The sequence below is a fragment of the Triticum aestivum genome, chromosome 4D (assembly GCF_018294505.1).
Source record: "Triticum aestivum cultivar Chinese Spring chromosome 4D, IWGSC CS RefSeq v2.1, whole genome shotgun sequence".
Lineage (NCBI taxonomy): Eukaryota > Viridiplantae > Streptophyta > Magnoliopsida > Poales > Poaceae > Triticum > Triticum aestivum.
In genome coordinates, this window is record NC_057805.1 from 87,895,634 (window position 1) to 87,921,430 (window position 25,797).

Below are 25,797 nucleotides of genomic sequence, written 5' to 3' on the forward strand. Positions count from 1 at the left end.
TCAGCCATTTGACACGGTGATGGCAAATTCTGGAGTGAAAACAAGGTCTTCAGAGCAGACTATGCTATCTGACGAAGCGCATATCTCGCTGGTTACGGATAGCTCCTCAGAGGAGGATTCAGAGACAGATGACCAGTCCTATTCCCCCCCCCCGAGGTGTATGCTCTACCTTGGCAGGGTTATGTTGCTCATATCGTGCGTATGGTGTCTCGCATTGCTATGTCATTTGATTAGTTTAGACATGCTTTGTGTGAATGCCACCTGTTCAGTGTCTAATTACCATATATGTGAATTATGCATTGCCATCTTGTTGCAAGACATTATATATGTGAATTATACAATGCTATCTTGTTGCAAAGGCATTATATACGTGAATTATGCAATGCCATGCTATTTAGCCAATCATCATGTATGTGAATTATATCATGCTATCATTTTTTTGTATTACGTGTACCATTTGTCGACAACGTTTGTATATTCAACTACTCTTCCTGTGCATCAGCCATTTGAAGCGGTGATGGAAGTATCTGGAGTGAAACAAGGTATTCAGAGCAGATAATGGTACCTGCTGAAGCAGACATCTTGCTGGTTACAGAGAGCTCCTCAGAGGAGGATTCAGAGACTGATGACCAGTCCTATTTCCCCCCTGAGGTCTATGTTCAAACTTGGCAGGGTTATATTACCCATGTCATGCATGTTGTCTTGCATTGCTTAGTTTTTACATCATATATGGATTGCCATCTGCTTACTTGCTTACTATATAAATCATATATTTGAATTATATCATGCCATCATGTTTACATAGTACATACACATCATCTATCTGAATTATGGCATGGCAACCCATTTAATAAAGACATCATATAGTTATATCATCTCATCCTGTTTAGTGTTTACAGTCATCATATTTTGAATTATGGCATTCTATCCGTGAATGTATGTGAATTATGGCATGCAACCTATTTAATAAACACATTATATAGTTATGTCATGTCATCCTGTTTACATAGTCTCATAATTTGAACTATGTCTTTCCATATTTTTTAGTTAGCCATCAAATGTGAAATTGTGTCATGCTATCCTGTTTAGTTAGCCATCATATATGTGAAATTGTGTCATGCTATCCTGTTTGGTTAGACAACATAAATATGAATTATTTCATGCCCTCTTTTATTCCCCACTATCCATTGCACCTGTCTATCCATTTGAGCTTCAGGAGCACTCTGTGCAAAGCGTTTCATGGGAGAAGGTTCATAATTAAGAGAATTGGTTTCATGCGACACTGGTTATTTTCAAGGCTAAAATACTTTTGCACAAAAAAGGTTCCACATACTTCCAGAACCTAAGTGGAACATGCTTTCAAGACATACTGATGCATCACAACACTGAATCACTGCTACCAGTGGCGGAGCCTGAACCAGAATGGAGAGAAACCAATAAATTATGCTAAATAATTCAAACAAACTATTGCTAGCTTCCTTTTGGTTGGTGTATAAGTAGAAAGTAATGATACTTAGTAGCGAGACTTATATTTAGAAGGGGCACTAGGGCCCACTTATCACAACTAAACTCCGCCCCATGCTACCACTTTAATCTATATACTAGAGGACAATTTATTTAGATAATTATTTAATATTTATTAATGTCAATGTATATACTCGCATGTTAACATTGTTCTAGTTGTAAAAGTCATACGGGCTAGAAAGAGATGATATAATAATATTACCTCCTTTGAATTTCGTTTGATCAGAAAACGCCTTTGCCTGGATCAATACAAAAACAGTATTATTTCATCAATTATTGACATGATAGATTATCTACAATTGAAATGGAGTCCATCTATCAAATAACTAATTCAATCAACCACCGGAATACTATGTGAGTATGCAACTTTTCTTCGCAAGTTATACTAAATTTCAAGGGCCTTAGTTTTCCTTATACAGTAATAAATCAAACTTCAAAGAAACTACAAGATCACGGGTCAATATATATCACAATCAAGGCAAATAAAGCAAACAGACCCTTAGAGACAACTACACGCTAATTTGTTCATGAATAGTGATGATAGTAGGACTGGGTTAATAGTGTCCTCTGCTCTAGGTAAGAGGCAGGATAGGGCTCTAGCATTCACCCTTCACAGTAGTATTGACCCTTCACAGTAGCAAAAATCCATATAATTCAACAACTACTACCCTTTACACTAGCATTGACCCTTCACAGTAGCAAAAGATGTCCACATACTTGCACCATTCATCCATCCATCTAGCAAGCAACTAGCACAATTCAACCATCCATCAAGCAAGCCATCTAGTACTTGACATCAACACACAGCCATCTACCCAACATCCATTGATCCATGTAGTAAGTAGCATCATGAACAGGAGAGGAACAGGGAACAGAGAGATGAACAAGGAGCATATAGGTGAGTAAGGAAGAGGGGCTCACCACGGGCAGCGCGTCGAAGAAGAGCAGCGGCCGGCCACGCGCAGGAAGAGACGACGGGAGGTGGCGGCGAGGGTCATGGCAGCGTCCGCCGTTGGTTCGCCGGCTGCTGCTGGAGACCGGGGGCGGAGGACGGCAGGGGCTGGCGGGGTGGGCGCATCGCGGCCGCGCTCGTCGGCTGCTGCAGCGTTCAGAGGAGGCCCTCGCTCGTCTGAGGTGGAGGACCGGGCGGCGGGGTGAGGAACCCTAGCGCGCTCGGCCGATTCCGTTCGGGGGAACCGAGCAAGGAGACAGGGGAGGGTGCGGGGGGTCGTCGGCGGCGGTGGAGCGGGGGAGGGGGTCGTTGGCGGCGAGGGGGATCTGGCGAGGGGGGATAGCGATCGAGATGGAGGGGGATCTGGCGCGGGGGCGAGGGGGAAAGGGATAGAGGGGGGAAGGTTAGCAATGGCGCACCATCTAGGGGTGCGCCATAAACACAGTGATAGTAATGGCGCACCTTCCCCTCGTGCGCCATTACTAACTTTTTTTTATTTTTAGTTGCATCTAATAATTTTTTAGAAAATGACAATCAAATTTGAAAACATTTATGAATGTGAAAAAATATCATCAAATTTGTTATTTGAAAATATTTATGAATATGAAAAAATATCATCAAATTTGTTATTTGAAAATATCATCAAATTTGTTATTTGAAAATATTTGAAAAATATCATAAAAATTGGTATACCAATGGCGCACCTCCTAGGGGTGCGCCATAAGTACCTTGATAGCAATGGCGCACCTTCTCCTGGTGCGCCATTAGTAACTTTTTTTTTGATTTTTTGTTGCATCTAATATTTTTTTTAGAAAATGACGATCAAATTTGAAAACATTTATGAATGTGAAAAAATATCATCAAATTTGTTATTTGAAAATATTTATGAATATGAAAAAATATCATCAAATTTGTTATTTGAAAATATCATCAAATTTGTTATTTGAAAATATCATCAAATATGTTTTTTTTGGATTTTTAATTGCATTCATTTGTGAATTCGTAAAACATTTATGAATATGAAAAATATCATGAAATTTGAAAAAATATTCATGAATTCAAAACGTGCCCATGAAATTTAAAAATATTCATGAGTTCAAAAAATATTAATAAATTCAATACTTTTGTGAGTTAGAAATTCAATACCAGAATAAACATAAATAAAAATTGGTATACCAGAATAAACATAAATAAATATTAATGAGGACTAGAACAGAAGAAATATCATTTCAATATGTCTAAATACAATCGAGAAATGAAGACTACAATTTAAATACAATCGATCTTAGCTAGCTAGCTATCTTTTCACAATCTTCTTGCCCTTCTTTTTCGCAAATGGAGTTCTTCTGTTGAACGGACGTCCTTTAGGTCGGGTGGTCCTGCTTCTTCTTGTGGTGTATGGCACTTCATCATCGTCGTCATGTTCCATCTTCGGGTCGCCGTACTTGTCGAAGTCTTGCTCATTGGCGACTCCATCCATTCCGATGATCTTCCTTTTGCCTCTCCTCACGACAACACGACTGGGCTTTGATGGGTCGGTAATGAAGAAGCATTGGTCCACTTGGGAAGCCAGTACCCATGGCTCATTTTTCGCGGTGACCTTTGCGCCCGCGGTCTTGGATTTGGCTTCGGGTATAACCATGGTGGTGAAATACCGGTCTTCTTTTAGGACGCTCTTGGCCCATCTGACACGGAACATCGAGACCTTCTCTCCAGCGTAGCTCAGCTCCCAGATCTCCTCGATCCTTCCGTAGTATCTGTCCTTGTCGTTACCGATGTAGGATTCCATCGTTACCCCGGAGTTCTGATAACCATCGCTCTTCATGTCCTTTCCCTCGGTGTAGAATGTGTAGCCATTGATATCGTACGCCTCATAGGTCATCAGGTTGTGCTCGGCGCCCTGTGACAAGGCGAATATGAGTTTTTCTTCCGCGGAAGAATCCTCATGTAAAGGGTACGACAGAAGCTTCTCCTTGAACCAACGCGTGAAACATGAGTTGTGCTCTTTGATTATATCTCCGTCCGTCCTCTGTTGGCCTCGGTCATTGTACGTCTTCTCAATAAAGGTTTTGTGCTCTACCACCCAAGGATCGACCACGTCTATGTGTTGTAGCGCGACTAGGTTTGCTCTTTTAAAGTCGGCGAGTCGACCCTCGAAGTCGACATGCATTTCGCGGTGACCATCACGGTGACCCCATCCAGCGAGCCTGCCGAGGTGCCTGTTGACGGGCAGACCAACGGGGTTCTCGATGCCTAGATAATTCGTGCAGTAGGAGATGCACTCTTCGGTCAGAAAGCCCCTGGCTATGCTTCCCTCTGGACGTGACATGTTGTGAACATATCCTTTGATGACACCATTCATCCTTTTGAACGGCATCATGCTGTGCAGGAATGTCGGCCCGAGTTGGATGATATCCTCCATGATATGGACCAGCAGATGCACCATAACATCAAAGAATGCGGGCGGGAAGTACATCTCAAGCTCGCATAGTATCACCACGATCTCTTCCTGTAGCCTTCTGAGTTGCCTCACGCCAACCGACTTCCGAGAGATGACGTCGAAAAAGTTGCATAGGCCAAATAGCGTTTCACGGACGTGCGCGTCCATGATCCCACAGATTGCAACTGGAAGTATCTGCGTCATCAGCACGTGACAGTCGTGAGACTTCATCCCGCTGAACTTCTGCTTCGCTGAGTCTAGGTATCTGCTTATCTTCCCCGCGTAACTGTAAGGAAGTTTTACTCCTACGAGGCAGGTGAAAAACTGCTCGATCTCCTCCTGACTTAGAGTGAAGCACGCGGGAGGGTAGTCATTTCCGATCTTCTTGGCCTTTTTGCCTTTGCGACGGCTTTCCGTGTCCTGCTTCGCCTCATCATCATCATCATTAGCGTGAAGCTCCTCCCTGATGCCCATTGATTTCAAGTCTGCCCTTGCTTTCGGCCCATCTTTGGTCCTCTCTGGCATGTTGAGCAGGGTACCAAGCAGACTCTCGCACACGTTCTTCGTGATATGCATGACATCAACGCTGTGAGGCACACGGAGGATCTTCCAGTACGGCAAGTCCCAGAAAATAGACCTCGTTTTCCATACCTTCAGTAGCGGCTCTGGCGCCTTTCGCTTCTTTCCCGGCTCTGACGCCTTTTGCTTCTTTCCCGGCAGTGGGCAATCTTTCCAATTTTTCAACAGCTCGTCTATTTCCTCGCCGCTCCTCGTACGCGGGCGTCTTCGGGGTTCGGTTTCACCATCGAACAGATCCTTGCGTTTTCTCCATGAGTCATCGTCGCGAAGCCACCTTCGATGTCCCATGAACACGGTTTTCAAAGACCCGGGATCTCTATCTAGCTGGCGATACATTGTGTCATCCATGCACCAGACGCATCCAGAAAATCCGTGGACCACCTGCCCCGCGACATATCCGTAACCGAGATAGTCGTGCACCGTCGTGAGCAGTGCGGCTCTCATAGGGAAATATTCTTTCTCTGCGGCGTCCCACGTATTGGCTGGCGTTTTCCACAGCGTGTCTAGCTCCTCTTTCAGCAGCCCCAGATACAGATTGATGTCGTTCCCTGGTTGTTTCGGCCCTTCAATTAGCATACTCATGTGAATGTACTTCCTCTTCATGCACAACCAGGGGGAAGGTTGTACATCCACACAAACACAGGCCAGGTGCTATGTGTGCTTCTCTGGCTGCCAAACGGATTGACTCCATCGGTGCTCGCGCCCAGCACGATGTTCCTTGGATCGTCCCCAAATTTTGGGTGTTCGGAGTTCAATGCTTGCCACTGGCTCGCATCCTTAGGGTGACTCAGCATCTTGTCTTTTTTATTTATCTCCGGATCATTTCCGTCATCTTCTCGCTTCTTCTCCTCCCTATCTGCGTGCCAACGCAGGAGCTTTGCTAGCTTAGGGTCCGCGAAATATCGCTGCAGACGAGGAGTGATCGGAAAGTACCACACCACTTTTCGAGGAGCTTTCTTCCTCTTCTTGTATTGAGTGACGCCGCAAACCGGACATATGGTAGACTCCGCGTGCTCGTCCCGATAAATGATGCAATTATTCATGCACACATGGTATTTCACGTGCGGTAAATCCAGAGGACACAATTTTCTTTGCCTCCTCGAAACTGGTCGGACACTTGTTCCCCTTGGGAAGACGTTCGTGCCAGAATGACATGTTCTCGTCGAAGCATGCGTCGGTCATTTTGTGTTTTACCTTCATCTCCAGAGCCATGAGCGTTACTTTCAGGCGGTATCCTCGGGCCTGCATCCTTCATACAATGGAGTAACCGCGTCTATCTCCAGTTGATCCAGCTTGGCTTTCTCTCGGGCGGCAGCTCTTGCGTTATCCGTCTGCTTGAGAAGCAGCTCTTGAATATGAGGGTCCTGCACCCACCCCATCGATGGTCCATCGTCGTCTACTCCGGCATCTTCATCTTCATGATCATGCCCTTCGTCTTGATCTTCCTCATCATCATGTCCAGCATCTTCTACATGATGACTGTGTACTGCATCACCACCGTGATCATGTCCTGGAGATTCTTCGTCTTCTCGCCCGCCCTCGCCGCGGTGGTTGTCTTGCTGCCCTTCCTCATTTCTTGCCCGGCCCCCATGGACGACTTCATAGTCATCTTCATCACCTTGCCACCGATAGCCATCCATGAAACCACGCAAGAGCAGGTGGTCCCGCACCTGTCCGGAATCCGGGTCCGTAATAAGGTTCTTCAGCTTGCATCTTCGATACGGACATCTTATCTCCGTCTCGTTCTTTTGAAGCATCTCGGCCTTCGCGGAGCTCAAAAACCTATTCAGAATGCCTTTGTTCATCGTGCGGACCATGGTCGCCTGCGGGGTAGAGCAAAACGATATTTTAGAACCAAAAAAAAATGGCATGACTTTGCCTAAAAATAGGACCAAAAAGAATGCATAGTGCCAAATTCTCGCCGAAACGGAAATGAATCAACATTCCGGAAAAATATTGGCAACTATCTCATTTCAAATACCGGTACCTGCAAACACAAACATATGCAACACCACAAACATACGTAGATCTAGGCCATAAAAAGTGCATGTGCACGTTGTTGGAGGGAGAAAAAAAGTAGATCTACAACATAAATAAAGCTTTCCCCTTACTTACCTATCAAAAAAAATGTAATTTAACCATTTAATTTGGGTGAATCTATGATGCAAATAAGGTGAGGAGGAGGAGGCAGCCGAGACAAGCTTGGAGGAGGAGGTGGAGAGAATGAAGTGGGGAAAGTGAGTGTGGTAGGTGGCTGCCCAAAATATCTAGCTGCTCTCAGGTTACCAATGGCGCACCACCTAATAATGCGCCATTAGTAACCCTGGTTACTAATGGCGCACCTGTTACGTGGTGCGCCATTACTAGTTTTGCAAAAAAAATATAATTGTTAGTAGTGGCGCACCGTGGTTGTGGTGCGCCATTACTAGTTTGAACTAGTAATGGCGCACTGTACCTTGGTGCGCCATTACTAGTTTTGAAAAAAAAGTAAAAAAAATTGTTAGTAGTGGTGCACAGAGTGTGTGGTGCGCCATTACTAGTTAAAACTAGTAATGGCGCACTGTGCCTTGATGCACCATTACTAGTTTTGGAAAAAAAATTGTTAGTAGTGGCGCACCATGTTTGTGGTGCGCCATTAGTAATGAGGACACTAATGGCGCACCTGTATCTGGTGCGCCCATATTAGCTATAGCCCTTTTTCCTAGTAGTGTATCAAAGAGCTAAAACATAAAAGTAGGTGCTGTTATCATAAAGTTAGAATATATTACTAAATATTATAAATAGCGAGTGTGGAATACTGATGGGTCGGTGTGCGGAATTATCCTAGACAATTGTTAACAAGACCGGTAGTAATCATTGCAATTTCATATGAGGGAGAGGCATAAGCTAACATACTTTCTCTTCTTGGATCATATGCACTTATGATTGGAACTCTAGCAAGCATCCACAGCTACTAAAGATCATTAAGGTAAAACTCAACCATAGCATTAAAGCATTAAGTCCCCTTTATCCCATACGCAACAACCCCCTTACTCGGGTTTATGCTTCTGTCACTCAAGCAACCCACTATAAGCGAATCATGAACGTATTGCAACACCCTACAACAGGAATCCCTCACACTTGCGCGACACAGAGGGCACAATAGGACAGCACCAAAATAAAACATACAAATCATACCAATCTAGATCATCAATCAACCCAAAGACAAAGGATATATACTCAAAACATCATAGGATGGCAACACATCATTGGATCATAATATGTGGCATAAAGCACCATGTTCAAGTAGGGATTACAGTGGGGTGCGGGAGAGTGGACCGCGTAAAATAGATGAGGATGGTGATGATGATGGTGATGTTGATGAAGACGATCACCGGGGCGATGATTCCCCTCCCGATGGCACTCCGGCGCCACCGAGAGAGAGGAGGAGAGGTTCTCCCCCTTGTGCTTCCTCCTCCATGGCCTTCCCCGTGGATGGGGAGAGGTCCTCCCTCTGGTCCTTGGCCTTCATGGCAATGATGGTCCCTCCGAGATCCTCCCCCATGGCCTCAGGTGATGATGGCCCCCTCCGGCAGGGTGCCAGAGAGGGCCTAGATTGATTTCTCGTGGCTACAGAGGCTTGCGGCGGCGGAACTTCCGATCTAGGTTATTTTCTAGAGGTTTCTGTATTTATAGGAGAGTATGGCGTCGAGAACAAGTCAGGGGCCCCCACGAGGCAGGGGGCGTGCCCCAGGGGGTGGGCGCGCCCTCCACCCTCGTGGGGCCCACGGGACTCCCCTCCGGTAACTCTTCGTTCCAGTATTTTTTATATTTTCCAGAAAAATTCTCCGTTGATTTTCATCGCATTCCGAAAACTTTTATTTCTGCACAAAAACAACACCACGGTAGTTCTGCTGAAAACAGCGTCAGTCCGGGTTAGTTCTAATCAAATAATACCAAAATCATATAAAACTATTGTAAACATGGCATGAATACTTCATAAATTATAGATACGTTGGAGACGTATCAGTGCGGTAGTACCGCGTGTCGCAGGCTGAGTTGGTGGATAACGGTTGGATTTGTTCTTTCACTATAAAAGGGGAGTCATCTTCTCCGAGTTGACTACCTCTTCCATCCCCAAGCTCCACTTTTCGCCCGATCTCTCTCCCTAGCCAATCAAACTTGTTGATTCTCTAGGGATTGGTTGAGAAGGCTCCGATCTACACTTCCACCAAGAGAAATTTGATTCCCCCCACTAATCCCTTGCGGATCATGTTACTCTTGGGTGTTTGAGCACCCTAAACGGTTGAGGTCACCGCGGAGCCATATTCCATTGTGGTGAAGCTTCGTGGTTTCGTTGGGAGCCTCAAATTAAGTTGTGGATATTGCCCCAACCTTGTTTGTAAAGGTTCGGTCGCTGCCTCCAAGGGCACCAATAGTGGAATCACGTCATCTCGCATTGTGTGAGGGCGTGAGGAGAATACGGTGGCCCTAGTGGCTTCTTGGGGAGCATTGTGCCTCCACACCTCTCCAACGGAGACGTACTTCCCCTCAAAAGGAAGGAACTTCGGTAACACATCCTCGTCTTCACCGGCTCCACTCTTGGTTATTCGTACCTTTACTTGTGCAAGCTTATTTTGTGTTGTATCCCTTGCTTGCTTGTGTGCTTGTTGTTGTTGCATCATATAGGTTGCTCACCTAGTTGCATATCTAGACAACCTACTTTGATGCAAAGTTTAAATTGGTAAAGAAAAGCTAAAAAATGTTAGTTGCCTATTCACCCCCTCTAGTCAACTATATCGATCCTTTTAGAAGTAAATCACGTGTTAACACTCCTTGTTATAACAATTGATTTCTAACGATATTACCTCAAAGTATAACAAACAAGTTTGGGTCGATTCAATACGATCGTTCTTCTAACGTCATACTCTAAATGTTGTTTTAGGACTATCGTTACACTTAACGATATCCTAAGATCCGGAAAACATGATCACCAACAACACTCGAGCTAGTTTTAGAGGCGAGACTAGTAATCCTATTTTACCGTTCATCATTCCACACATGTATATGAGTTTTCCACTAAATCGCACATTCCAGTATCATATATTATAGAATATAAACTCTTAATTATTAATATGGAAATGTAATAATACAATATTATTGCATCTAGACATATTTCCAACAACCATGTCCCTCACTTTTTTCCCTGCATGTCCGGTCACATGCATCTGATTGCTAGAGAAGAAGAGAGAGAAAGAAAAGAAATAATAAAAAGAAACAAATGCTTTGTGGTGGGCCAAATCTTATGTGGCAGGCGCATGACCACTGACCGGACACGCCCCGGCACTCCTCATACTCATCTCATATATGAGAGCAATATGAGGGGTGCGAGACAACCAAACCATTTAATGAGGCTTTGAGGGGTCTGGTTGGGTCAACTTTTTCTTCTTCCCTCTCCTGTCCAGTCAGTGGTCCTGCGTCCGTCCGGTCAATTTGGGGAGTCCTACTATGGATGCTCTAGCATCTGATCAGATGGCCCAACAAGAGTCTACATCAAAATGGGAAAGCTCGAGGAAGTTTTATTTGTCAGAACGATGTTCCTGCCACCATCAATGAAGCGACGTTGTGCAACCCTCGTAAAAGCCCTTAAGCGAGGAAAATAAGAGTTTCATCTAGAGAGCAGCGTTTTGGCTCCTGGGCTCAGATGTGCCCGAGAGTGAACAGTACCACAATTTAAAATAGTAAACAAATTCAAAAAATTCCAATTTTTTGTGATGAAAGATGCTTGAGTGCATGATGTCCGTGCCAAATTTAAAGAAGTTTGAACATTCGAGAAGCTTGTGGCAAAAAAAAAACAAATTCAGGTCTGAGAGAAGCATTTAAAAAACAACACTATTCATGTCTGGATTTGTCTTTTTTGCTGCGCCCTACTCGAATGTCCAAACATTACCAAAATTTGCACGAACATCACACACATGCACATCTTGCTTGCACAAAAATTTCGAATTTTTTTGACATTTTTTTTCTATTTTTAATCGCGGTACTGTTCATGAGCCCGGGCATCGAAGGGGATTTCCGTTTCATCTAGTACTTCCTTTGTAAAGAAATATAAAAGCATTTAGATCACTACTTTAGTAATCTAAACGTTCTCATATTTCTTTATGGAGGGAGTACATTAGGGCCTTCTTGTACTCCCACACCAATATAGCGAGTGGATTAGAAGGGGACAAGGATCTACCAGCAGAGAAGGGATGCACCCAGAAAATCTTCTCTCTGGTTGGAGAAGAGAGAGGTATATGCAGAGTGGAATAGCTGATGAGGACATCAATGACCTAACTGGCCGAAGGAAAGAAAAAAAAAGCTTTGACTTCCACGTGGAGTTTCACGTATTGTCATCTTTGGACCTTCTGTACACTCCTGAATGGACAACAGTTTCTTTTGCAACCATGTGTACTGCTTACTTTTCATTGGCTATAAAAAATACTAGGTACCATCAAAATTTCAAGGAATCACCTAATGCTGGCTGCTTTCGGTTAGATATCAAACTATCAACCGTAAATGTGTTATTAAGGACAAATCACCCACTCTTCCTTTATCTTGCCTTTTGTGTATTAACTAAGCTGACGTGAAGATGTAGTACAGTGGAGTATTAAGTTGGTTTGATCTCTCTAGAGTACTACGAGTTGCTCCTTTTTCTTTTCTTTTCTTTTGGGAAAGAGTACAAGTTGCTCTTGTGACAGAAGGTTGAGTAAACCTCAAGCCTCCAAGCATGGGGGCATGCGTTAACTGTTATGCATGTGGTCGTGGGGTGTGTGTGTGTCTGGTACGGCCACGGCCATCGCGTGTTATGTTTAGTGAGACATGGCTGGGCCATCACTCTGGGCAGTACTGCTCTTGAGTTTTGAACATGAACTGCATGATTTTTTTTACGGTTACTATCTAATCAAGTTCTGAAAATAGTCTCTTGCAAAAATGTAATGTAGTGAAAGAATGTGTACAATAGGCCCAAAATGATTGGACCCTGTACATGCGGGGCTACATGCACCGAGCTGCCTTTTTTTTACTGTTACTATCTAAGCTCATTGTGTGTAGTAGTAGTACATGCTCCACGGTGTACTACCTCATACAAATACAAGGCGTACCATGGGTCCCGATGCAGCACCGCACAAAGCGGAACCCTCCCCATATTGGAAGAGACAAAAACAAAAATAATCAAACCTAAACCCTCCGGTGCACGAAGCTCAACAAGTTGGAAAAGAAAAAGAGTAAGAAAAAAAATCATGTATAAGCAGCACATCACCGCACCTCCAACAAGCTTACAAGTCTCTGGTCAAACGTCAGGAAGTAGTACTGTATTTGCAGCGGTACAAACAGCAGTACAAGTGTACAGGTACTACCAGTAGGAGCAGAAGCATTTTTTAAACCCGTTTAAACCGGGGAAAAATAAGAATCATTTCTACTGTGATGGCACTGCTTATTAGTACTACTGGATTGGCTCTATCTGCACAGTGGCAAGTACTACTAGTAGGATAATACAGTAAGTTGATAAGTAAAAAGAAAGAAAGAAAGTGGAAGAGTTGGAATATCTCACTCTTGAGCCTTGAAGTCTATCAGACTATCACTCTATCATGCAGGCATAGGGAAGAGACAAGAGAGCCAGAGAGGAGAGGATAGGCAAGCAAGGAGAGGAGAGACTTGAGCTGCCTGGGCGGGAAAGGAAACTGGAGACGAGGAGGAGGAGGCCCAGTGCGCATGCTGGTGAACTGGTGAGAGAAAAGGGTAAAGGAAAAAGGAAAAGGAGTAGCAGATTTCTGTATCCTATCGCCGATTCCCACGCTCCGGGCTCTCTCCCTCCCACGCTCCGAGGCGAGCCCGCCGCTTTTCTTCCTTCCCTCCCTCCACATTGCGACGCCGCCGCGGCCCTGGTACAGTCCCCTTCTTCCTCCTCCTCCTCCCCCCTCGCCGCGTCGATCTGCGCCGGCGTCCGTCCGGGCGGTTGGTTGGGCAATGCGATTCCCGTTCCCGCTCTCCTTCTTTCGCCGGGCCTAGTCCGCCAAAATTTGTTTTTGGAGGGGAGGGAGGGGGGGGTGGGGAACGAGGGACCGACGGTGGGGGAGCGAGCTCACAGTTCACACGGTTCATGTGAGTAGTGATGGCTTGCCCTTCTCCGCCACGCCGAGGGTTTAATTGCGCCCGCAGGCAGGCGTTAATGCTGCCCCGATTTTGTTCCCGTTCCGTCCCCTTCCCTCCCCCCCTTTCTTCTTCCAATGGCGTCTTGCTCTTCTTGATTGAGTTCTTCTCTTTCTTCCATTCGTTTCCCGCGTGGGCCTGGGAAAGGGGAGAGATGTTCTCCTGCTCCTTCCTCCTGGCCCTCTTCGGCGGGGTTCTGCAGATTCTGCTCTGCGTCCTGCCCCCGGTGTGGGATTTCGAGCAGATTCTCTATGGGATTTAGACTAGGTGTGTAGGGCGAGGGTTTTCTCCGTGCTGCAATCGACTTCTCCTGGATTTGGTTTCTTGGTTGGATTTCGAGGTAAAATCTTCGCGGTCTCCTTAGGGTTTTCGGTTGATGCGAGGTACTAGGATTTAGGTGTTTTAAAGCGGATTTCTAGACAAGTTTCGACTGAAAAAACCGCAAAAAACTTGTTTTCTATTGTAGGATTTGGATTTCTATGAAGAGAGGCCGGGGGTGATCCTCCTTTTCTAGAAAAGGATTTGGAGGATACTGGCAATGTAGTTTTCTGCAGTGAACATATTTGCCTGTGACATCTCTCAGTTTCTCGGATCCGACTCATTGTTTGATTTGATTTCGTATCTTGTTAACAATTTGTTGGCAAGAATTTGGTATTTGCAGTTGAAAGTCGGGTGTTGTTTTGCTATAAGCGGGTTGCTTTAAAGATTTTGCTATTCCCATCCTTCAACAAATTCTGTTCTTACTCAAGAGTGATTATTTTTAGTGCCTGGTACGCTGGTAATCTGCAAGGAGGTGTGTACTAAAGGCCATTTTTCTCCATTCCTTTCTGTTTCAGTGTTGGTACCTGAACCCTGCCTTTGGTGGTCTCCAATAAACCAAGGGAACGACTGTTGATGCTTTGATGGTGTGGTGGGTGTGAGATGGATTGCCGGAATTCGCTCTGGAGGTGCAAATCGTCTGAGAGGAGCCCTGGGGAGAGTGGGATCTTCAGTTTGGTGTCATCACATTCTGACCGTTAATCCTGTGGCCAGGTTCTGCTCCATATGTTAATTTTGTTGTTTAGATGGGATTGCATGTCTTATATCTTGTTTGCTTGAGTTTTTTTGATTTCAAATACAGCGAAACATGTACAGTAGAGGGAAACATCATGGTGATAGTTCAGGTGTTACTTTCAGATTTCGGAAAGCAACTTTGGGACTTCTAGTGAAAACAAAGCAATGTGTTACTATTGGCATCTCAAGCAATTTGTCATCTGCTGTCTTGGACAGATTTGTGGAACATTCAGCTTCACTTCAACCTGTTTCTGGTGGGACATAATCAGATGTTACTATACTGTTTGATGAAAACATTCTCACAAACCGGACTTACAAGTTTCATGCTAAATTGCTAATAAGTAGGAGTACTAACAATGTCTTGTTAGATGTTACTACATAGCAAGACACTGCAGTAGCTGGACTGTGTTTGAGTAGCTGCAATGTATTTGTCTTCTGAACCACGGTTACACTAATAAATGGCGCATCTAGTAGAGAGTGGTAATTCTAGGAATTTTCTCTTAGTCGTATGTTTTTCCTAATTAGAGAAAAAACGGGTTGTGGGTTGAGCTTTTTTCAATACTTGTCTTAGTTTTGCATGAGTTTGGTATGAGATAGATTAGTTACCATGTACAGTATGTTATCTTGAAATTATGAGATAAATGGCCATCATAGCCATGGTGTTGTTATCTTGAGATTATCAATGATTACTATCTGCTTCCTCTTATCTCATTTCTAATAGTAGAGGGAAATGACCATCATAGCCATGGTGTTATTATCTTGAGATTATAAGATACTTGCTCCGTCCCAAAATAAGTGTCTTAAGATTAGTACAACTTTGTATTAAAGTTACTACCTCTCTCTCAGTTTACAGGGCATGCGCGTAGCCCTAGGTCGTCAATTTGACCAACCTAATACAATCATATATTACAAAAAATATACCAACATAAACTTCGGAGTTTCTACTTTCAAAAGATATAATTTTTGTGTTATATAGTTTATATTAGGGTGATAAAATTGACAACCTAGGTATACGCGCAGGACTTGTAAACTGAAACGGAGGTAGTAGTATAAAGTGGAGACACTTATTTTGGGACGGAGGGAGTAGATTAGTTACCATGTATGTTTAGCCATAAATGATGAAGAGATTAATGTGGGCCAAAGAGAGAAATGGTTATCAATTCTACATGCGCGTGTCATATTCTTTTAGAAGATTGCAAAAACTGTAGGCCTTCTATTTTTAAATGGGGGAAGGGAGTATCTTTAAGCTGTCATGCAATATCTGATTTTGATTACTGTATCAGGCAGTGATACTTTTTCTGAAAGTTTATCATAGAACTGACAGAAATTAATATAACCAATCATATACTTTTAATTTTCGAAGTTTTTGTTTCCTATCTTTTGGTCCTAGATAGTTAGAATCCTCAATACATTTTTAGAAAAAAGGAAAACATCTCCAATATATACAGGACCAAAGTTGTGTTACGCTTGAATATTGAGGTCACAATTTAAACTGTTACTTGTCAAAACTGTATGTTTTAGTTGAAACGTTTGCATGACTATATCAATGACTTATGCCGTGCTGAATGAATTCCATACTGCTTTTTTCATGATGAAGCTGAATGTGTAGAATTTGCTTTAGATTCATTTATTATCTCAGTTTTAAGATAATTGCTGGTTATGTAACAGGCCTCAAGCTTGATTTCCACTACGTTGGTTTAGAAGATTACTATTGCCTAGGTCAACTTCTCAAAAAGAGGAGCTGGGAGCTGGGAGGAATGACTCATTTGGTACAGTGATTAGATGCCTTGAGGCTTTTGTAGACTATTCGTAAATTTAAATCTCTTTGGCAAATGCTTTGCAGAAAACATACCCACTTTGTTCACTTTTGGCAAATACAGGATACCAAACCTATCTCCATTGGTGGTTCCCCAAATCATAGCCAATCACCTGAAGCTCACTCAAGAATTAGAGACGATGAAACCCAAGACACTGAAGCAGGAAAATCATTGAATGAGAAGCTAACATGCGCAAATGGGTCAAATGATTCTTCCCCACAGCATCGTGAACTACCACCGCCAGAGGTCTTTACAAGTGTAGGAGATGCTGATATGCAGGATTCTGTGCAGAGTTTAAGTGAGAAGCTCTCTGCTGCTCTTTTGACTATTAGTGCTAAAGAGGACCTGGTGAAGCAGCATGCAAAAGTCGCAGAAGATGCTGTTGCAGGTATTTTTTTTTTTCATGTTAGATTGCATGCATTCATGTTAGGCAGTAGTTTCCTCTCTTTATTCAGAATCTCTGGGGAAATTAAGAAAGAGTAAACCATAGATGATTTTTATTTTTGCATGCTCAAAATTTAGAATGGTATGGAACAAGAAATTTATTTATTATATCGTAGTAGTTAACTCATACTTGTTATTTATTTGTAGGTTGGGAGCATGCTGAAGGTGAAGTTAGTAACCTGAAGCGGCTACTTGATGCTTCATCTCTGAAGAATGCCTCTCTGGAGGACCAAGTCAGCCACTTGGATGGTGCCCTCAAGGAATGCGTCAGGCAGCTTCGCCAGGCACGAGAAGAACATGAGGAGAAAATCCGTGATGCAGTTGCTAAGAAGTCCCATGAATTGGAGTCTGAGATGTCTGAGCTCCAGAACAATATCGCTGACCTGCAACAGCAGCTTGAAGCCTCCGATCTGCGGGAAAAACTTCAGGTAGCAGAGAAAGAAAGCAAGGATCTCAAGATTGAGTTGCTCACTCTGTCCAAGGAATTGAAGATGCTCGCACTGGAAAGAGACCTGAGCAACCAAGCAGCAGAGACAGCGAGCAAACAACACTTGGAAAGTGTCAAAAAAATTACAAGAGTCGAGGCAGAATGCCGTAGGCTACGCCATGTGACACATAGAACTTCCTTAGCTAATGATTCTTCTAGGCCTGTTCCAAACAATGCTTGCATGGAATCTCTGACTGACAGCCAGTCTGACAGTGGGGAGCATATGCTAGCTATTGACAGTGAAGTAAAAAATTCTGATCTGTGGGCCTCAGCTCTTATAGGAGAACTCGATCAGTTCAAAAACGGCAACGAGGGCACAAGAGATCTTGTAAATAATCCTGTTGAAATTGACCTAATGGATGATTTTCTCGAGATGGAAAAGCTGGCCGCATTGCCTGAAGCAGATCACACGAGCTCTAGCTTTGGAACAGAAACTGATTCTGACCGTGCTGTGGCCAGAGATATCTCAAGAGGCGAAACTGAAGCCCTACAGCACCAGGTTATGGATTTGCAAGCAAAGGTTGAAAAGATCGAACATGAGAAAAAAGAGCTTGAAATGGCCCTTGCGGAGGCTAGAAATCAGCTTGACACGTCATGTGACACTCTCATGGCAGCTAACAGCAAGCTTGTTGACCTGCAGATGCAGTTAAACTTGGCAAACGAGTCCAAAGGTGCTGCTTTAGGACAAGCTGACCGGTTAGATGGTGAGAGGAAGTCAGTGGCATTGCAGTTGGAATCAAAGTCTGCAGAAGTTGAGAAGCTTCAGGGTGTGGTGACTTCATTGGAAGAAAGTGGGGCTAGCAAGGAGTTGGAGTTGGAGTTGCAGTTAGAATCAACTACTGCAGAGGTAGCAAATCTTCGAAAGACGGTGGCATCCTTGGAAGAGAAGATTGATGCAGTGAAAACCTTGTCTGCGCAGTACAAAGCAGATGCAGACATGGCAAAGGCAGCTAAAGACACATTAGAGACACAACTGCGATCTGCAAACACAGAAATTGGGCAACTAAGAGGAATTATTGAAACACTGGAGAGTGAGGTGCAAAAGGGAAAGATGTCTCACAAAGAGTTTGTGGCGCAAATAGAGGCTTGGAAGACTGAATCAGAGAGAACACTTTTGGTGGAATCCGCCAAAGAATCGTTGGAGTCTCAGCTCCTGGTAGCAAACTCAGAAATCGCAAAATTGCATGTAATGGTGAATGCACTGGAGTCTGACGTGGCAAAGGAGAGGGAATATTCTTCAGAAGTCAAGATGCAACTGGAGGCAGTTGAGGGCATCAGAAAGGTTTTGGGGTCTGAGCTTGAGTCTGCGCACCAGGAGACCATGAAGCTCCAGGAGAAGGTGTTGTCACTGGAAGTGAGACTTAAAGAGCAGAGTGTGTTGCTGGTAGAATTCACTGCCAAGGCAGAGGATGCAATGTCTGCGAGGAAGGCAATGGGGAGTCAACTTGAAGAGGCAAATCTGGAACTCGCGAAACTGACAAACAAGGTGAGCTTGCTACAAGGGAAGATTGAGCAGGAGAAGCTGCTCTCAGAAGAGTATGAAGCAAAATGCCGCAAATTGGAAGCTCAGCTGTCAAGGGACAGTCGCGAGGCAAAGCTTTGGCGACTCGCCAACACAAATGGAGACCTGAAGTTCAAGCAGGTAAACTTTTTAGAAGTTGACAACATTGGGCCAAAATAACATGGGTGGTACTTCAGTACTTGCCACTAGCCTAGGTTCTAAGCACCTCTCTCAAGGCATATGGTCTAATCACTCCTGAAACTTGAGAAGCCCCTGTATAACAATTATCATCATCTTCATCGCAGGAGAAGGAGGTCGCCAGCGCTGCAGGGAAGCTCGCGGAGTGCCAGAGGACGATCGCCAACCTCGGGCTTCAGCTGAAATCGCTGACGAACCTTGACAGCGTGATGACCGAGCCTGGCAAGCTGGAATCCAAGGACACGCTGCTGGACTTCAGAGAAGATGGCACTGAGCCGCTCGCCGATGAATCGTACGGTCTGCATCTCCCGATGAGCAACGGGGGCTGCGCCTCGCCTGTTCCCCGGGCGCAGTCCCCGTCGTCGCGGCGCTCGGTGTTCTCGGGTTATCGTCGATCGGTAGCTACAGGAGCAGAGCAAGGGAGTGAGATGTGATGGAAGGGATTGTGCATAGGCCATAGGGTTATCTAACTGTTCCTGGATGTTGTTGTCAGTTGTCACCTGGTGGTAGATGATCGGTGTGCATTTACTGGAAGTTGATGGTTCGCTTGGATTTGTGCTCCCTGTCATTTTCGGTCCTGTCTGTCATTAGATGATCGGTGTTTCGTCAGATGCAGATGCTAGTAGTGCACTTGCACTAAAATGTTACCCAGGACAACAACAAAAAAGACCAAGCAGCAAAACTGCAATCACGGTTTCCTTTTTTAAATATACTTCTTGGGCTTTCACTAATTTGCCACGTGTAAAGTAGCACGATGGTCATTCATTAATATTTATATTATTAGAGAAAACTATTCTTTTTTCAAAATGAAATAAACTGCAGATCACTTTGAGAGCTACATGGTGGATCCATGTCCTTGTTTCAATGTGTGGAAGCGCATGAGCATATGATGTCGATGGGTGATGGGCATGAGATACATTCCACCTAGGCGCCTCCTTATTATGTTTTTTAGGGGTATCTCCTTATTATGTGTTCTCAACCTCCTTTTGTAAAACGAAACCTATGATTCCTCTGAATGCAGCTAAAAGTTTACACACATATTAATTTCTTTTAGGAGTTAAAAGCACGCCAGCCCCACTAACTTGTCCGTCCCGTGATGGTTTGACCCACCAACTTGCAAACGCTCACTCTGCCATCCAGAAACTATCCCCTGATGTGCAAAAAAACCCAAGCCCAATCCCGAAGCGACATCTGGCGCAGGCGGGCCGAGGCGGTCGTCGCGCGACTTTGCAGAAACCCCCTCGCCCTGGAATTAATTAACCCGCACTCCGAAAGTTGATTCAGTATGCGAGAGTGGCTGTACTAAGACAAATCACTACTCATATTCTGTTGGCATAGCACAATAGAGCAGAACAGCAGGTCCTGGGTCCTGGGTCAGAATTTGCTGTAGTTTAAAACATCCAGAAATACACAGGTAAAATGGCTGAAAAAATTCAGAATGTGCTGTACATAGAGATATTCAGAAACACATAGGTAAAATGACTGAAAAAATTCAGACTTTGACACATATTTTAACCAGCAGAGAGTAGTTCGAACATCACTTAAACAAGTGCATCATATAAGAGTTTACTGTCACAAAATACATTTTTTTTTGCTATTTTAAAATACAAAAGTTTCAGACTGAAACATAGAAACAAATCAGAATTTGCTGTAGTTTAAAACATCAAGAAATACACAGGTAAAATGGCTGAAAAAATTCAGAATGTGCTGTACATAGAGATATTCAGAAACACATAGGTAAAATGACTGAAAAAATTCAGACTTTGACACATATTTTAACCAGCAGAGAGTAGTTCGAACATCACTTAAACAAGTGCAGCATATAAGAGTTTACTGTCACAAAATACATTTAATCTTAAAAGCAGCACCATGGAGTTTGCTGTCATCCTAACATCACTAAAGGAAATTCATTCATGAACTCTTACATTTGCTGCCACAAAATAAAGTTCATTCATGAACTTGCCACAAAATAAAGTACATTCATGAACTTGCAAGGATAATTCAAACATCAGCTGGACCATTCAGATCTGGGATTTGTGTTGGCATGTCTTCTCCAAAAAGCATGTAATACGCACCGCTGCCAACACCAAATCCTCCCCTGCCAAAGCCTAAAGATGTGCCAACACCAAATCCTCCCCTGCCAAAGCCTAAAGATGTGCCAACACCAAATCCTCCCCTGCCAAAGCCTGAAGATGTGCCAACCCTGCCAAAGCCTGAAGATGTGCCAACACCAAATCCTCCCCTGCCAAATTCTTGACCCCTGACAAAGCCTGAAGACGTGCCAACACCTAATTCTTGACCCCTCCCAAGGCCTAAAGATCCTCTCCCCCTCCTAGCACTTGTTGATCTTCCTCTCCCCCTCCCAGCACCTGTTGATATTCCTCTTCCAGCACCTCTCTACCTTTTGTTACCTCTACCAGCTGCTGCAGATCCTTCAGCTTGATCATTTCCTCTTGTTGCCCTTGTAATCCTGCCTATGTTCATTTCAGTTGTAACAACTCTAGGCTGGGGAATTGCAGCACCAGCAGCTGCAACAAAAGAGGATTGATCTGGCAATGGGCCATGGTTTCTATTGGGAGCTCTGTATGACCTCTGCCTTTGTGCCATGCTGAAAACCATAGACTCTGGTTCTTGGCTAGGATCCAGGATAGGGTTTGCCAAGTGAGGGAATATGTTCTGCACATACAAAATGAACATGACTTAAGTAAATCAGGGTAATGACACCAACAACTTAAATTTATGCACAGTTTGAAGAGAAAAGTTGGAGACAAACCTGCAGAAATGATGGATCATCAAAATTTTCATCCATCTCATATCCTCCTCCTAGTTGGGCTTCCATGTACTTGTAGTGTCCCCTTCTGTTATGGTCAGCTTTCCCACATATGGAGCAATGCATGCTGACACCTTTTTTGTTCAAATATCTTACTCCACCTTTCAACTTCTCTTCAGGTTTCTTCTTCCTATTTTTCTTGGGCCTCCCAACTTGCTTTGTGAACACTGGTGGGTACACTCTCTCCCCATTTACCTTCTCCCATTGCTTTGGGTCTCTTAGAGGAACTAGGGTATATCCATAGGCCTTCAGGTAGGTTTGCACAGTATAGCAGTCATGCACCAGAGTCTGTGGGTCAATTCTCTCCTCTCTCGAGCATGCAATTGCATGTCCACAAGGAACCCCTGAAAGCTGCCATCTCTTACAGTCACAGGTGTGCAAACACAGATCAACAACGTAGCTGGAGTTGCCAGATTGAACCCTGAATAGCTCTTGTCCAGCTCCAAAAACATGGCAGTTAGCTGCATACTCTGTATTTTTTTCAAGTTTTTTCAATATCTTAGGACAAACCCTGTTCCCTGTCCATTTTTCCACTGCTTCCCTTTGTTTGCTCATCATCCTATGCATTATCTTGTAGAATATATTTTCCAGCATTGAAAGTACTGCCATTTCTCTTGCATCCAAGATGTAACTGTCCAGACAAAAAAAAACGGATAAGAAATGATCAGCAGAACAACTTGTATGGCAAATAAGCATATCAACTTATATCAAATAAGCAATCAACTTATATCACATAAGCTATCAGGTTGTATCAGATAAGCAGATCAAGTTATACCAGATAAGAAGATCAAGTTATACCAAATAAGAAGGCTAAAATGGCTGTGATAAGTTAGGTAGCTTATAACATAAAGGTGGTGAACTAATACCTGTTAAAAACTTCTGAATTGTTGTTGAGCAAGATGTCACATTTGCTGAAAACACTGAAAAATGCTTTGACCCATGTCTTCACATCCAATCTTTCTGTCCAATGAAATGCAGCAGAGCTATGGTCATCCATCTTCTTGCAGTTCTCTCTCCACTTAACTTCATGTGTAGATCTAGCAAGGGCCCAGAAATCCTGCTTAAGCACTTCTCCTTTGTGCTTCTCACGAAAATTCTGATAAATGTGTCTGACACAAAATCTGTGCTCTGCACCTGGCCAAACTTTTTGAACTGAATTTATTAAACCCTTTTGCTTGTCACTCATGATTGTAAAGGGAGCAGTGTTTATTATATTCAGATCATCTCTAAGAGTGGTTAAAAACCACTCCCAAGAGCTTGTGCACTCCACTTCTACCCAGCTCATGGCAATAGGGTAAATACAATCATTGGGGTCTATTCCTACAGCACTAAGCAGCACCCCTTTGTATCTGGTCTTCATGTGACATCCATCAATGAAAATTATTGGCCTACAACCCTTAAGCCAACCTCTCTTACAAGCATCATATGACCAGTACAATTGTTTCAGACACTTCCTGCCCATTGGGAAATCTTTGTCCTTCACAAGTGTAGTAGACAAAAGAAATGTGGATCCTGGGTTGCACCTCCTTAACTCATTTCCATAATCATACAACCTGTTGAACTGTTCATGTTCATCACCATGTATCTCCTTTAAAGCTTGTTTCCTAGCTCTAGCAAGTTTCCATCTGTTTGGTGTCACATTGAACTCAGAGGTTACTTTCCTTGAAAATGTTCCTAGTGCCATCTTCTGGTCATTTCTGAATTCTTCCATGAAATACTGTGTGAGGAATTTTGCAGTTAGTAACTTCAACTTCCATTTCTTTTGACATCTATGCTCTCCAGAATATGCCTTAATAACAAACCCTCCTGTTCTATTGTCATTTCCAGCTTTCAGCATCCATGGGCAGCCTCTCTCACAAATAGCATCTAGCCTTGTCTTCTCATTCTTCACTTTGTTGACTTGGACTCTATTCCTAATGGAGTATGCAGTCAAAGCATGTCTTAATTCTTTTACATCAGCAAATACCATCCCCACTTTGAAGATAGGGGATTTCATGTCAACTTTGGCATTGAAGGCCCTGAACTTATACTTCAAATTCTCTTCTTCTTCTCTGGACAGATGCAAGTCTTCATCTTCAAGAACATACTCTGGCTCCACATCTTGCTCCTCCTCCTCATGTTCTTCAGCCACATCATAGTCTATGTTGTCATCAAATAGATCATCATCTCCCTCATCTATCTCATAGTCACTATCACTAAAATCTGAGTCTGTATCTGCTTGTTCTTCCTCAAAAGCTTCAATCTGAATATGTTCTGCACTATAAGCATCTGCTGCAATATCTGACACAGGTTCTTCCTCAACAGCTGGAACAATTGTACTACTGGAAACTGCACCAATAGAAACAGCCCTTGAACTAGAAATCGTGCTTCCTTTGTAAATGACATCAGCTCTGCAAACTTGGATGAAACCAGTGTGATCAATCATGATCTGCAGTACCTTGTGATCTGCACTAGATTTCAACATGTGTTGAACATCACCATCTCCTCTAATGGGAATCAGACCATCTGACAAAAAATGATCAGGCCTACACCAATATATATTGTGCTCACTAACAGGATAGCCTAGCCATTTCAAATGATTTTCAATCATAGAATATGAGAAAGTGTTTGCATTCAGATAGTCCAGGGTCTCAACAGTAGCACTTGCGTATTCAATGTTGCTGTTTGGTCCACAGAAAAATCCATTGTGCTCTATTTCCAGTGTGAAAAAAGGAGTGTCCACTGCCATCCCCATAGCTGCATCACACACTGCATTACAACAACAGGAAACACTCCCAAATCAGTATATCACAACAGCATAATAAGCAGCAGTTTAAAATACTGACAGAAAACGGGGCATGAAGAAAACAGGGCATGGCAGTAGATTCACAACAGCATAATACAGCAGCAGTTTACATACATGCTAAAATAAGTACCAATACTGAACATTCATATTCACAACGTATAAAATCATTACTTTTCTTATGAAATCCACCAAAATTACAAACTTTTCTCTCTGAAAAAGCTTGAGGCCGCCAAACCCTAACCAGCATCCATCCATCAGAACACACACAAAACAACAACAAAGCACTCATGCCGCGCGCCCGCCGTCCAGATCGTCCTAGCCCGTTCATCCAACCGATCGTCTATTTCTAGAACCCTACCAAACCCCTGCCCCCAAAAAAAGTACCACAAAGAGAGGGAAAGATGCAGACTTAGGGGCGTACCGTAATCAGGAGGAAAAGCTCCGGGCTCCCGCACACAACCGACGGAATCGGGCGGCTCCATGGCCGTAAAGCTCGCCGGCGACGTCGCCAAGGTGGCTGACGTCATCCGGAACTGCAAGCGTCGCCACCGCGCGAGTTCAGCCGAAAGAGACGAACGGACAAGGGCGGAAAATGGAGAACGAAACGATATGAGCCCCTATTTGTATATTTTCCGCGTGCAACCCAGCTGTGGAGTGCGGGTTAATTAATTCCAGCGTGATGGGGTTTCTGCAAAGTGGCGCGACGACCGCCTCGGCCCACCTGCGCCAGCGTGGCGCTAAATGTAGCTTCGGGATTGGGCTTGAGTTTTTTTGCACATCGGGGGATAGTTCCTGGGTGGCGGAGTGAGCTTTTATAAGTTGTTGGGCCAAACCATCACGGGGCGGACAAGTTTATGGGCCTGGCGTGCTTTTAACTCTTCCAAAAGTTCTCCATAGCCATCTTTGGATGTGACCAGGGATGAGACAACGAGGTTACCCGCCGCTAAATCCTCACAACTTTTAAGATGCTTAATTACTGTTTTTTCCTTAAAAATCAGGGTGACATCCAGCCTCTGTC

General features: G+C 43.8%; 1 protein-coding gene across 5 annotated transcripts; it reads left to right on the forward strand.

The window, feature by feature from the left end:
• Positions 1–13,115: 13,115 nt before the first annotated feature.
• LOC123096397 (filament-like plant protein 3) lies at positions 13,116–19,891 on the forward strand. 5 transcript variants are annotated; one of them, XM_044518134.1, is made up of 7 exons: positions 13,116–13,399; positions 14,501–14,696; positions 14,841–14,971; positions 16,386–16,486; positions 16,598–16,922; positions 17,126–19,107; positions 19,272–19,891. In XM_044518134.1, exons 4-7 carry the CDS (start codon positions 16,475–16,477, stop codon positions 19,596–19,598), a joined length of 2,646 nt encoding a protein of 881 aa, XP_044374069.1. In that variant the 5' UTR covers positions 13,116–13,399; positions 14,501–14,696; positions 14,841–14,971; positions 16,386–16,474; the 3' UTR covers positions 19,599–19,891. The 5 variants fall into 5 exon arrangements, with proteins under 5 accessions (XP_044374069.1, XP_044374066.1, XP_044374068.1 ...); XM_044518135.1 differs by lacking the exons at positions 13,116–13,399; positions 14,501–14,696; positions 14,841–14,971 and adding exons at positions 13,724–13,890; positions 13,932–14,004; positions 14,326–14,457; XM_044518131.1 differs by lacking the exon at positions 14,841–14,971.
• Positions 19,892–25,797: the final 5,906 nt, after the last annotated feature.